Consider the following 13,499-nt stretch of genomic DNA (forward strand, 5'->3'; position numbering starts at 1 on the left):
AACCCTGCTGGCTTACCAGGAAGTCTCTTGGCTGATGCACAAATAGAACAGCTAGTCACATAGGTTTCAATGTCCTTCTTCAAAGCAGGCCACCAAAATTGCCGCTTAACTAGGTGTAAGGTTTTCACGAACCCAAAGTGACCAGCTGCTTTAGAATCATGAGCCTGTTGTAAGATTTGGCTCCTCAGTTCCTCTGGCACATATAACTTGGTTCCCACCCAGGCCAGGCCATCTCTAACTGTACAGTTATTCGAATGAGCCAGGAACCAATCATCGAGTTTTAGAGCATCCTTTAATTGCGCAGTCAAATCATTCAATAGATCCACTTCCTTCTTCTTCTTTTGGGCTCTAGTAACTACTAGAGCTGTCAACTGTTCGATTGGGACAATCGGCTGTACTACTTCCTGGCAAGCACTATTATATTGAGGTAGTCTAGATAGAGCATCCGCCATGAAGTTCCTCCTGCCTGGAATGTACTTCAATGAAAAATTAAACCGTTTAAAGTACTGAGCCCAGCTAACTTGTTTGGGGGTCAGCTTCCGAGGCATTTTCAAGGCCTCCAAATTCTTATGGTCGGTCCACACCCCAAACGGGTGTTTTGCTCCTTCCAAGAAATGTCTCCAAGTGAGTAGTGCCCAACGAACTGCAAAAGCCTCTTTTTCCCACACTGCCCACCTTCTTTCAGTTTCAGATAATTTACGGGACGTATATGCACAGGGTTGTAAAATCCCCTTCTCATTGATTTGCAGCAATACCGCTCCAACCGCCACATCACTCGCAACGGCCTGGATTACGAAAGGAGCATCCATGTCCGGGTGCTTTAGCAGTGGTTCAGCAGAAAACAGTCGTTTCAGCTTTTCAAAGGCCGCTTGACATTCCATGGACCACTCCAGTGGCTTACTAGGTTTTGGTTTTGCCTCCCCTTTGGTTTTTAGGAGGTTTGTGATAGGCAGTGTTATCTTTGCAAAAGCTGGGATAAATTGCCGGTAAAAATTGGCGAATCCCAAGAAACTCTGAAGTTGTTTTCTGGTGCGGGGGGGGGGCATTCCAACACGGCACGCACCTTCCCTGGATCCATTTCTATGCCCTCATGTGAGATGCGATACCCTAAATAGTCAATTTTCTCCTGATGGAACTCACATTTGGACAATTTAGCATACAACTTAGCGGCTCAGAGTTTCTTTAAGACTGACCGCACTAGCTTCACATGTTCATCCCAGGTCTCCGTGTAGATAAGGATATCATCAAGGTAGACCAAAAACCCCTTATATAAATGTTCATGTAAAACCTGATTAATCATCTGCATAAATACTGGAGCCCCCTATAGGCTAAATGGAAGAACACGGAACTGTAAACAACCTATCGGGCAGTTAAAAGCGATTTTCCATTCGTCCCCTTCCTTAATTCGAACCCGGTAGTACGCTTCTCTCAAGTCGAGCTTCGTAAAAATCTTCCCCTCGGCCAGGTGGGCCAGCATGTCCTTCATCAGGGGGAGGGGGTACATGTTTTCTACGGAAATGGCGTTTAGGTTTCTGTAATCAACACATAAGCGAAAGGAGCTTTCTTTTCACGGAACAGTACTGGGGCTGCTACCCGGGGTCTAGCGGGCTGGATGAAACCACGTTTCAAATTTTTATCGATAAAAGACCGCAGCTCTTCTAATTCCCGCAGTGTCATCAAGTACAGCTTAGGTTTCGGGAGTTTCACCCCGGGTAAAAATTCAATACTACAATCTGTTGAACGATGAGAGGGAAGTTCATCCGAGGCCTTTTCACTGAATACTTCCTTTAAGTCCCAATATTCCTTCGGAATTTTCTCCTCCCCCTTCAGTTCCTCAGTGCCCATGAAAGCTAGGTCAATAGGAGTCTGGAGTTTTGGTTGAGAACGCCCCTCCCCTTCCAGGCGCTGTTCGGTACATATACGTAATGACCCTCTTCTCCAATTGATGTGGGGGTTCCATTTCCAGAGCCAGGGAAATCCCAGCATTAGCAGCTGTTCCATCCCAGGGGCCACAATAAAACATAGAGTCTCGCTATGCTTCCCCATTGTCATTTCTATGGGTTCCGTTATGAAATGTGCAGGACCACCCCCCGCCACTGATCCATCCAGGTTATGGGCGTTTTTAAAGGTTTTAGTCTTAAGCCCATCTTCTGTACTACTTCCGGGCTGATCACACATCTTGTGCACCCAGAGCCTAGCAAGACCGGCATTTCCCCCTTGGCCCCCGATACAGGTACCGTTAACTGCACTGGAATGGTCATAGGGCCCTTGTTTGGACTTACCAATGAGTCATCTTCCGAATTGACGTCACTCTCTTCAGAGGAGGTCGGAGTTCCCAGCCCGTCTCCCTTTGGATGGGCGACCTCTACAACCTCCCTCGTCTTAAGCGCCGTTTCGCGATCCTTCGCTGAAGGTTTTCCAGTTTTTTTCTCTCCTCTTGGCGCCCCCTTCGGTTGCCAACTTGGCCCAGCAGTCTGCAGCCCGGTGACCTTCCTTCCCACATCAGAAGCAGACAGTAGTCTTGAGTCTTGCTGCCATCCTTCCCTTTTGGGGTTTGAAGGCTTCTTGAGGATGTGCAAGGGAGGGCTTGCTCCAACCAGAGCCTCCTCACGTCTGTTTCAGGTTAAAACAATTTCCACCTCTGCTGCCATCACGTACCACATCTGCAGATCATTGGGGTCTCTTCTGGCAATGCAGCTTGGTATATATCTTCATTTAACCCATCTTTGAATGCTTCTATCAGAGCTACTTGGGACCAGCCTCGAATATGACACACCAGTTCTCTAAATTCCTGGGTGTAGTCGGCCACTGATCTCCGCCCCTGATTTATGGTCTTCATCTTAATCCTGGCCTTATGTTCTGCCAGTGGGTCCTCAAACCTTGACCTCAGCGCAGTCATGTACAGGTTATAATTCAACAGCTGGGGAGCATTATCATTATGCAAAGTCACCATCCACTTTGCAGCTGTTCCCTCCAGAGCCCTGGTAACACATCTAACCGTGGCTGCTTCTGAGGAAAAATCCCCTCCATATAGCTCCAAACTTGTGCTAGGAAAAATCCCAACTCTTTGGGATCCCCCCCATATTTTACTTCCAACAGAGGCAACTTTGGAGTTCTACCTCTTCTGGCAATTACTCCTTCCCCTGAGGACCCCGGGGTTGCTGCTTGCTGTTGCGCTAGCCCAGGTTGATTTATGGGGATGGCTGTTCGGCTTCTTCTGGCTGGGGCTGTCTCCCACTCCTCTCCCTCATACCTTTGTTCAGCGTGTGGTTCTCCGAGGGCTTCATCTATGAGGCGTCTGGCTTGATTTAGTAAAAAATCTTTCCTTTCCCTCTCTTGCCTTGGCTCCTCTCTTCCACGCCGACGGGTAATGGTGACTCCTGGGGGAGGGGGGCTCCTCAGGATCCTTCCAACCTACTCCCAATGACCATTTGGGTTTTACAGCTGGTTTTTCCTCAAGGTTGAGCTCTGCTAACAAGTCAGCTTCTCTTACTTCCTCTAGCAGGAGCGAGTCGTGCCCTCCAATGGCACCCAGGTCTTCTTGGTCGCTGGCTGGAGTTGACATGATGTTCAGACCTCCTCGGAAGAAATTGTGTTATCTCTCCGGGTGGGCTGGTAGAGAGTAGATTCAGAATAATGTCAGCTGGTGTTCCGTTCAAAATCCAAGAAAGAAATACTTAGACCCTTGTAATTAGAGAAAAGATACCTTTTACTGGAAGTTAGTGGTAGCAACGAGAAAATTCTGAATCTGGGGAAATAGGCACGTACATCACATATATCAAGGGAGTGAAATGTTCCCACCCCCAACAGTTCAAACGGTTCTTCCAATTAAAAGTTGTGAACTTGATCATGTGGACATCTCCAGGTGGTGATGATTAGTTGACCTTGGCTTACTCAGATAAAGGTTTGCAATTGCGCAGAGAAGAGAAAGCTAAGCAGGAATGAGAAACCCTCCCCAGTGTATACAATATCAGCTATTAACACTTGCAACACTTTCCACCCCCCGTTACTCATGGCAGCCAGAAAGAAGCAAAGGAAAGGAGGAAGATCTTGAAGGCTGACAATAATGCTAATCTGTCATTAAATAAAAGTATAGTAGTCCTTGACTTACAACTATTTGGTCTATTATCGTTTGACGTTATAATACTAACCGGGATATGGTGGTCCACATTTCATATCTGTTGTGGCATTGCAGCTTTCCATAATCACCTGTCCTTCAGGACACCTAGAAATTAAAATGTTTTTAGAAATTAAATTGTTTATTTAAGAAGGCATATCTTCCTTCCGAATGAAAAATAACAGAGTATTTGTACAACTGTATTTATACAATTCAGTTTTGTATAATGGGATACATTTTGCAGGCAAGCTTGAGACCTGAAGGGTTGAAATATGCCAAATTTTACAGAAACTGATACAGTTCAAATCTTATTGTTTTTTTTTGTTTACAAAAGCTTAACTTATTTTAGGATAATGATTTTGCCCATTCTAAATCACAGTGAGACTGATTGCTGGAGGTCAAAGAGGAAGAATAAGAGATTTAGCAGAATTTCCCCCAAAATAATTCAAGAGGCCCATTCAGAAAACCTTACCCAACTCTCAGGATGGGACATTGGTAAAAATTAGGTTTGTTCATTAAACCAATTCCTCCCTCCCCAAAATTGCCTCTAATGGCAAAAATACCATAAATGGAATGATGAAAAGAATGACAGTGCTAAAATCACCCTGGTCTAACAGGCAGAACAGTCGGTTACAGTATTGTTATTTATTATGGCATTTTATACAAATCAGAAATGAAAATATTTAAGATCTGGAGCTATAATTCATTGCCATTTTCCAGAAATCTAGTAAATTCATACAAGATGTGGGCCCAAATTTTTGAAGTCTATTTTTAAGGATAGGAATAGGAAAAAAAGACTCAACGGCAAAGTACCCTCACCTCCATCTCAATTATTTGGGCCCCAGATAAATTTTGTCTGTTTTTAGGACTTGATAATTTTGTTAAGCACCACCCAAATTTTGGCCATTTTAACAAATTTCAGAGGGGCCTCCTGCAGCTGAGATTGTCTACCCTCTATAAATATTGAAACCTGATATTTTGCTTTGTTGTTACCATATATATAAGTCAAAGGACCCAGAATCAGAATTATGTTCTGAAAAAAGAAAATCTTTCATTTGCAATCTAGGGATCACCTGATTTTAGATTTATAAAATATATATTTTATAAATATCCAACAGAAAATATATAAGATCTAGAAACAAAGGGAACAGTCTCATGAATCTTTATTAACTTTCCACAAGATATAAGTTAAAATATTTCAGAATCTCAGTTCTAATTTTTCTAAGATTTTAATTCAGTTTCTTTAACAAGATATGGAGCTGATATAAAACACAGGAAGAAAACATTTTTGTGTGGGGAAGCTATAGTCTGAACTAATGATAATTAGTTGTCACATAATCAGGAATCTGTTAGCACCTCTTTTATTTAAGAATTTTTTATTAATTGGAAAATATGCTATCAGACTCCTGATATTTTTTGCCATTATAATTTACTAAGGTGCTTCTCTTACAATATTGGGAAATACATGTAAATTATCTGAAACACTTGAGCTAATCCTTAGTTCCTCATAAAAATCAGTAGTGCCCAATGTGGCATCCAAAAGACCCAATGTGTCTATAGTCACCTCCTTTGATCCCTGCCAACTTCCCAACCCTACCAAGTTTTTATATGTTTAATTTTAATATTCAATTTTTTAAAAAACAAGGAAAGCTGAACTGCTATAAAGAAAAATGTTACTCCATCATCATCATCATCTCCAAAAGTATCTCTGGTCTCCAAAAGAATGCCTTAAACTTTCTTAGAAAATAAAAATGGTATCTTGCAGGAGTTAAATGTTTTGTCTGGACATGAGCCTAATTTATTATTCTCCACACTCTCTTGTATCAGGAAATCATCACTTCTTGTAAAACTCGAGTTAAACTGCTGACTTAAAGACTGTATTAAATCTTCAGCAAGCAAAACAAACTGTAAACCTCTCAATCCCTTTTTTGAGATGTTGAGGAAGTGGCATTCCATATATGATAAAGACAAGTATCATACTCAATACCAGGTCGCTTCCAAATAAAATATTTTTGTTGTTTGTTGTTTTGAGATTTGCTTAGTTTCTAAAAAATGACAATTGACCTCAATAAATGAATAAGATATACCACATATCAAATACACTGCCCAATTCCATACTAATCTTTATTTTTATTGCCTTCTGAACTTCTATTTGTCCTTAAATTTACACATGCAAAGACTTGTGACCAAATTCTGTAGACTACAGCGATTTGGTGTGGTGGTGATTAAGCAAGGCAGGAAAGTAAGCACTATTAAAAACGAAACAAAACCAACAAGCAAGTAGAAGTGAAACAGAATGCAGGAAATTCATGGCAAAACAATACAACCCTACTGCCCTGGCACTATGAATTCAAAAGCGTTGGGCCTTGATGACTAGGAATTCTCTGGACTGTAGTCTTCGCACATCTAAAGGCAACATTCACAGAGTGCTACATTAAGTCAAGAGCCCCCAATTATTGTTAAATCTGCAGCAAAAGCAGATTTTGTGGAATGTGTCAGAACTGCATGTGCAAAAGTGAACACTGCAAATAAGAAAGCCAGTAATTTTTCAATATGCCATTCCTGCCATGTTATCTAGTTTTAACATCACTAGGGCCAATTTTAGCACACTTATCCAAAAGTTAATAGGCTGAGCTATACAAAAGCTTTAGGAAATAGCACATGTTGTACATTTATGAATTAAATGTACAATTTGATATTCCAAAACATAGTAGCCTTAGGTACAACTTTTAGAGTTTTACAGATGTAGCAACTGATGGATTTTTTTTTAATGCAGCAGAAGTAGAATTAAACATGGAGAATAATCCTACAGTATAAATCTATTAAACCAACATTTAATTCTGGAATTCTTGGCATACTGCTCAAAGGCAGTGGGTTTTGCCCAGAAAAGAGTATATATAAATTTCTGCTTTATATCATCATTAAAAGGATATTGGCTTTCAACTTGATTTAAAAAACAACAACAACCTATGTTTGAACATAATTTTTACATATTATTTTTCATCAACTGTTGGATTATTGTTTATATTGTATATGCTGTTGTTTTAAATCTGAGTTACAAAGATGGGAATTGTAAACTGCTCAGAGTTGGTTTCAACTGGAGGGACTTATTAGCCCAGGAAAATGAATGGATGGATATAATATAACATATAAATATCAACTTAGTTTAAATGCAATCAATTTACTGCAAGTATTTTTATGTGTGCAACGTACTCTCTATCATAAAAGGGAACTGCACCATAAGTGTACATACCGCGTCTTGCATTTCACACACTCCTCACAGCCTGGAGGGCAGAAATAGCCATCATTGCACTGACACTCAGTGTCCTTCTTCCTGGTGCAAGGTGCTATCATTTTGTAACCTGAAACAGAATTTCCTAAACTTATCAGCATGGACAATGTTTTCTTTTTAAAGAAGCAGAAATATACACAATGTTCTTTATCAAACTCTACAGGAGACACTAAAAATGAAACAAAATAGAAAAGGACAAAGATTCCTAAGGGGTAGATTACGAAGGAGTTGCAGGAGTAGTTTTGAGGCAGGGAAAAATGAAGTTTGAGACAGTGGGCAGCAGTCAGGTTCCTAAACACAGTCCTGAGCCTAAAATCAAAGATAGAAGAGATCATTTAGATTAGTGACTCCCAACCTTTTGGGCACCAGGAACCAGTTCCATCCACCAGAGCGGGTGTGGTTACACATGCTGCCTGCATCCCACAGAGGGGGCGTTGCTTGTTTACAGGACCAGTTGCTGGCATGCCGCGGACTGGTGCCGATTCACAGACTAAATCAGGGACTCCTGATTTAAATGACCCAATCAGTGCAGGAATCCAAACTAATGTCTAACTTCTGCTTGAATATATTCAAGTAAAGGCAACCAGCTACCTTTCAAGGTGATTGGCTTAATTATAATTTAATTTCATCCCTGTGCAAATAGATGAATTCAGACCTCAAGCTGACACTATACAACTAAGAGGCGGGAAGAGAAGCCTAAGAAAAACAAAGTTTACTGCCAAGATCAGGTAACTTTGGATTTTAAAAAAAGTACTTCAACCTAACCCTTACTCAGTTTAAACAAAGTAAGAACGGGGAAGTAATGTGGTAAAAGGCTAGCAAAATTCTACAATATATAATGCACTATAAGATTGTGGCAAAATCTTATAAAATCCGATGCTGAAAAGTAACACAATACAGGAAGAGTGTCCAGAATGTAACGTACCAGGTTTGCATTCAGTACACAGTAAGCAGCGATGTAGACCATTGTTAAATTCAGTGTAACTTTCTCCATCTGTACAGGATTTACATTTTGTTGATGTACTTGGAAAAGTACAGTATTCCTCCACATGGGTACCTAAGATATGGGATAGCAAAAGTTAATGTTTAAATATATGTAGTTACACACTTTTGGTTTGTGCATGTCAGTCATATGCTTATACCACCAACTGTTTTCTAACTACATGTTAGAAGACTGCCAACTAATGAAGAACTTTCACAATGGAACCATGGGACTTACATCTGAACTAATATGGATTAATTACTGATTGTTAAATTACTTCATATTTAAATTCTGCATTGTTCTGCTGTTTAAGTCTTGTGCAATTAAGCAGCCAAGCAGAACTAACAAATCATTTACATTTGTAGTCAAAATCATCCAACAATTAACACCTGAAGTATCGAAGCATAAAAAATACAGATTTCTCTGTTTCCTATTAGAGATTATCATATTTGCTGAACACAGCAAATGACTTTTCACCCCCCAAATAATGTTTTGCTTGAATCAGGATAGTCACAAAGATTGTTACAATTATATTGGCACTGTTGACAGAGGAAGTAGGGCATGATGACAACATGCCCCTGAATAGTAAAAATGAGCACTCCAAATTAAGTTTTATAAACACATATTAAAAATGAATGAACAAAATCCATTTTATTAGTCTTGCATGAGATGTATGAGATTTTCACCCACTTGATTTGCTTTTTAAGAAATCTTTAACTGCTATGCCATTGCTGATTCTGATCCCTGGGACACACTGGAATTCAACCATACAAGTGATCAGGAACAAACTATATACCTTGATGCCTTCACTACAGGACATCACAAAGTCTTACTGGAAGGACATTATCCATGCCCTATAAAAATGATGGGCTGACCAGATACCAACTCTAAGTTCTGGGAATGTATTTTTGCTAGAATCTGTTGCACCGTCAAGCTTATAAAATTGCACAGAGGAAGCAAGAATTAATCATCCCATCAGTCAGCAAGGAAGTTTTTGCAAATTGGAATACATTTGCTTAGTTTTAAATGAGTACTAGGATTATTTTAAGCCAGTATTCTACAGCAGCCCCAAGCTTTCTGGCTACATGGACTGATGGTGGAGTGAGCGGGGGAAGGTTTCACACACACAACCTAGATCCCGCACATGCACAAGTAAAGCTTCGCACGCTCGCTACTGCTTGCATGGCCCAGTTCCCAACAGGACCAGGGACCCCTGTTCTATAGTGATTAAATTGCCTAAAAGGATTTGGTGGAATATCCATTAAGCCTTTGAGATTTTAGGCTGTGTAACATTGATAAGATGCAAGAAATTGCCTTACAGAACTTGAAAGGCTATGGCCGTGATGGAGAACCTATGGCATGCGTGCCGAAAGTGGCACGCAGAGCCATTACTGCTGGCATGCAAGCCCTCGCCCAGAGCAGATCTTTCATGCATGCGTGCCTGCTGCCCGCCCAACAGCTGATTGTCGGGTATCTAACGCGCATGCGCAGGGTGCACAGGAGACATGTGTGCATGCGCAGAGATGCTTGGTGCATGTGGGGGGGTCATGTATGTATGTGCAGAGATGCATGGTGTGTGCGGGGTCATGCATGCATGCGCAGGGGTGTGGGGGGACCCACGCGCATTACCTTCTGGGTAGTGGCATGCGAGTGAGCGCAAGTGCGCAATTATCGCGACAGGAGCCCAAAAAGGTTAGCCACCATTGGATTATGGGATGGGAACATAGACTTCTTCTTTGGAAAAAAGGTGGGGTAAAATGAAGTAGTTGGGGAGAAAAAAGCAGAAATCTATATGACTTCTAGTACCTTCTGTCTCTTTTTAAATGTATCAGGTTTTGTCAAAGGAACTATTTCTGGCAAACTGCCACCCTAGTTATTTTATTGAGGAAGCACAACTATTTTCAAATTACGCGACAGGAAAAAGGATACTGTAGTTAGCAAGATTGTCATGGAGAGAACATTTTTCAAGACATGGTACATGGACTTTGTTAAAAGAAGAAAATTCCATTCAAATTTCACAGTTGTTGTATCTCAAGCAATTGGTGGTATAAATGGTCAAAAAGCGAGTAAAAATGGCCAGATCAGACTGTGTATATTTTCATTAAGTGCAGAAGCACTAGATTTCTTAGTTTGAAAAGAAAATCAATTGTAGAAGGAATGTAAATAAAACTTACGCCCTCCGTGATTTGATACAATTCTCCTTCAGTGTGCCTTTCATTCCAGAATTAATTTAATTGATTTCAGAATTAATTCCAGGCTTCAAACCAGAGTACAAGGATGCCCACCTCTCCCTATTCTTTATTTGTTCCTTAAAAGGATTACTCATTTTTATTTTTTAAAAGAACAGGTGACAGCATTTCGTGACTTTTGGACAATCCTTAAAAAAAAAAATATAGCAGAAGTAGCTAAACAGGATCAGACAAGGTTAGAAATTGAGTGAGGATACGCCAGAACCTCACATGACTAAAGGCTAGGCTTGAAAGTCAAAGGACATTTCAGGAAGTGGTCATGGCAAATGATTTCGACATTACTGTGAAGAAAACATCAATACATCCATGTAATACCCACCCAGAATGTTCTACTTGGGGGAACCTCTTTCTTTAGTACGTCACATGCCAGCAAAATGGAACTACAACTATCAGAATTCATAGCTAGATGGCAATATTGGACACTGCAAACCAACAAATACAAGTAGTCCTCGATTTACAATAATTCATTTAGTGACCATTCAAAGTTACAACGGCACTGATAAAAGTGACTTACACCATTTTTGCACGCTTACGAACTTTGTAGCATCCCCATGATCATGTGATCAAAATTCAGATACTTGGCAACTGGTCCATATTTATGACCACTGCCGTGTCCCAGGGTCATATGATCCCCTTTTGCTACTTTCTGATAAGCAAAATCAATGGGAAGCCAGATTCACTTAACAACCAGGATACTAACTTATCAAGTGCAGCAATTCACTTAACTGAGGGAAGAAAACAATTAACAGCTGAGGCATAAAATGGGGCAAAACTCACTTAACAAATGTCTCACTTAACAACAGAAATTTTGGGCTCAATTAAATGTTGGGCTCAATTCGGATTAACTATATAGAATAGCCTAAAATGAGAAAGGTTTTCTTAGATTCAAAGACACTACCTATTGACACTAATTGTTTTACAGTAGCTTCTGTGTTCTTTCAAAAAAGACAGCCCCAATTTCTTTCACCGGAATATAAAATCATATCATCTTATTATGAGAACTTACCCGCAGGACAGCTTTTGCAACAAATCCCAGAATATAGGAATTCTCCAGGATCGCAGGAGATTCGAAGTGCTGGAGATTCGACCTAGGGGGTTTGGAAAGGGAGAGGTTTCTTCTAATCATTGCACTTTTCCAGCAATATTATCTTGTCTTAATCAGAAATGCACAGTCAAACCATTGTTCTGCAAAGCTGTCAAGATAAACTAAATTCAAATCCTATCATCAATAAAATAAAATAAAATAAAATTTGATTTTTGGGTGCGTCTGTGTGAGAATAGATATTATATAGTGCTTCTCATGGAATGAGTATAACATGTGATGAATATCAGTAACTTGTCCAGGTCACAGGCTCAGAATAAAATACAATTTCCTCGACTTTCCTCCTGACCTATTTCTGTTAAGGTCTTCTTCCTCACTCTCCACTATTCTCTGCCCCACAGTGGCAACTAGATGTTTTGGGGAAGTCCACGCACATGAACTAGAGTGCAAATAACCATCTTCCACCACTGCTTCCTAGTATCTAATATTTAAGGACTACTGCCTTTGGGATCTTTATGCCGAAGAAAAGAGTAGAAAGTCTGTGATTCAAGCAACTTTTTAGACATCAGGAGTTTTTTATGGTTTCTAAGATGAAACAAGAAGAACTCCAAAAGCCATTTTACAAATCAGAATTCTTTCAAGCTTGAAAAATAAAAATAAAAACCATAATGGCTATATTACTTGATGAGGAAAAAAAATTTTTTTTTCCTGAACTCAGGTGCCAGCTATTTTTGTCTCTGAACACTAGAGTAATCTGACACCAATACCTACAATTGGATAAAAGACCAAGTGAACAATATTCATCTTGAAACTAGGCCTTAGGGTTGAAAAAAACTAGCCTAAGCTAATATTTGGACTTCCTATCTCCTCTTTTTATAGCATTTTGTCTGACAAGTAGTGCAGGATAACTTAAAATCTTGCTTGAGTATCTGTGGGATTTTAATTGGTCCCTAATAAAGATGTTACTCCAATTCAAATATTCAACCAATAATGTTTCAGACAAGATCTGGGGAATTATCTATCTATCTACCATTAAAATTCTCCTATCTTTTTGTCTGTTTGTAACCTTCAGTTAGCCCAAATAGTGCATCATTGTGCAAAGTATTTTAAATCAAGGTAGCTCAATTCTGCTAACTTAAAGGATGCGTATAAAATCTGGGACTCATTAATTCTATATAACTGAAATTTCAAGGAACTTCACACACCAGTTGTATTTGCAAAATTGTACCCATTACAGCAGGGGTGTCAAACTTGAGGCCCACGGGCTAGATGCAGCCCGTGCTTAGATCTGGCTTATGGGGCTGCCCTGGAAGAAGTGAAGGACCAGCCAACGGTGCCTCTGCCAGAACTCTGTTTTTGGCTGCGACTGCTTCCTGCAGCCTTCTGCCAGTGAAAATGGAACCCAGGAAGACCACACACAGGCTGCAGGACATCGAGCTGTCCACGACCACTCAGCCTGACCCACCAAGGTTGAACACAACCCTGATGCAGCCCTCAATGAAATCAAGTTTGACACCCTTGCACTACAGCATCACCTCAGTCACATAATTGCAACTTCCAACACTCTTGTCAGTTTCCCACATGCAAAGTCAATGGTGAAGCTGGAAGTTGCTTGTTCTCCCACTGCTTTTTTGCCTGCTCATGGCCATTCTATTTCTCTGTTTAGGTAAGGAAATATCTCTGAAAGGAGGTCAGGAGGTCATGGTTCTAGTTAACAATATTAAGTTGGAACTCTCAAATTGTTTACACAGGAAAGGATCTGGATAACTTTTAAAGTACACCACCTAACTTTAAATATATGGCAACATTTTTTTTCC

General features: G+C 40.3%; 1 protein-coding gene across 1 annotated transcript in view; it reads right to left on the minus strand.

Annotated features, from left to right (window-relative positions):
- LOC113440268 (tumor necrosis factor receptor superfamily member 6-like) overlaps positions 1 to 13,499 on the minus strand; it is a 32,333-nt gene that overhangs the window by 13,938 nt on the left and 4,896 nt on the right. The window contains exons 2-5 of the mRNA XM_026706546.2: positions 11,647 to 11,728; positions 8,335 to 8,466; positions 7,371 to 7,479; positions 4,152 to 4,225 (exon numbers count right to left, since the gene is read on the minus strand). Coding sequence (XP_026562331.1) covers positions 4,152 to 4,225; positions 7,371 to 7,479; positions 8,335 to 8,466; positions 11,647 to 11,728 — 397 coding nt within the window. The remainder of the gene's footprint in view (positions 1 to 4,151; positions 4,226 to 7,370; positions 7,480 to 8,334; positions 8,467 to 11,646; positions 11,729 to 13,499) is intronic.

The sequence above is a fragment of the Pseudonaja textilis genome, chromosome 1 (genome assembly GCF_049901715.1).
Source record: "Pseudonaja textilis isolate UNSWEBS1 chromosome 1, rPseTex1.2, whole genome shotgun sequence".
Lineage (NCBI taxonomy): Eukaryota > Metazoa > Chordata > Lepidosauria > Squamata > Elapidae > Pseudonaja > Pseudonaja textilis.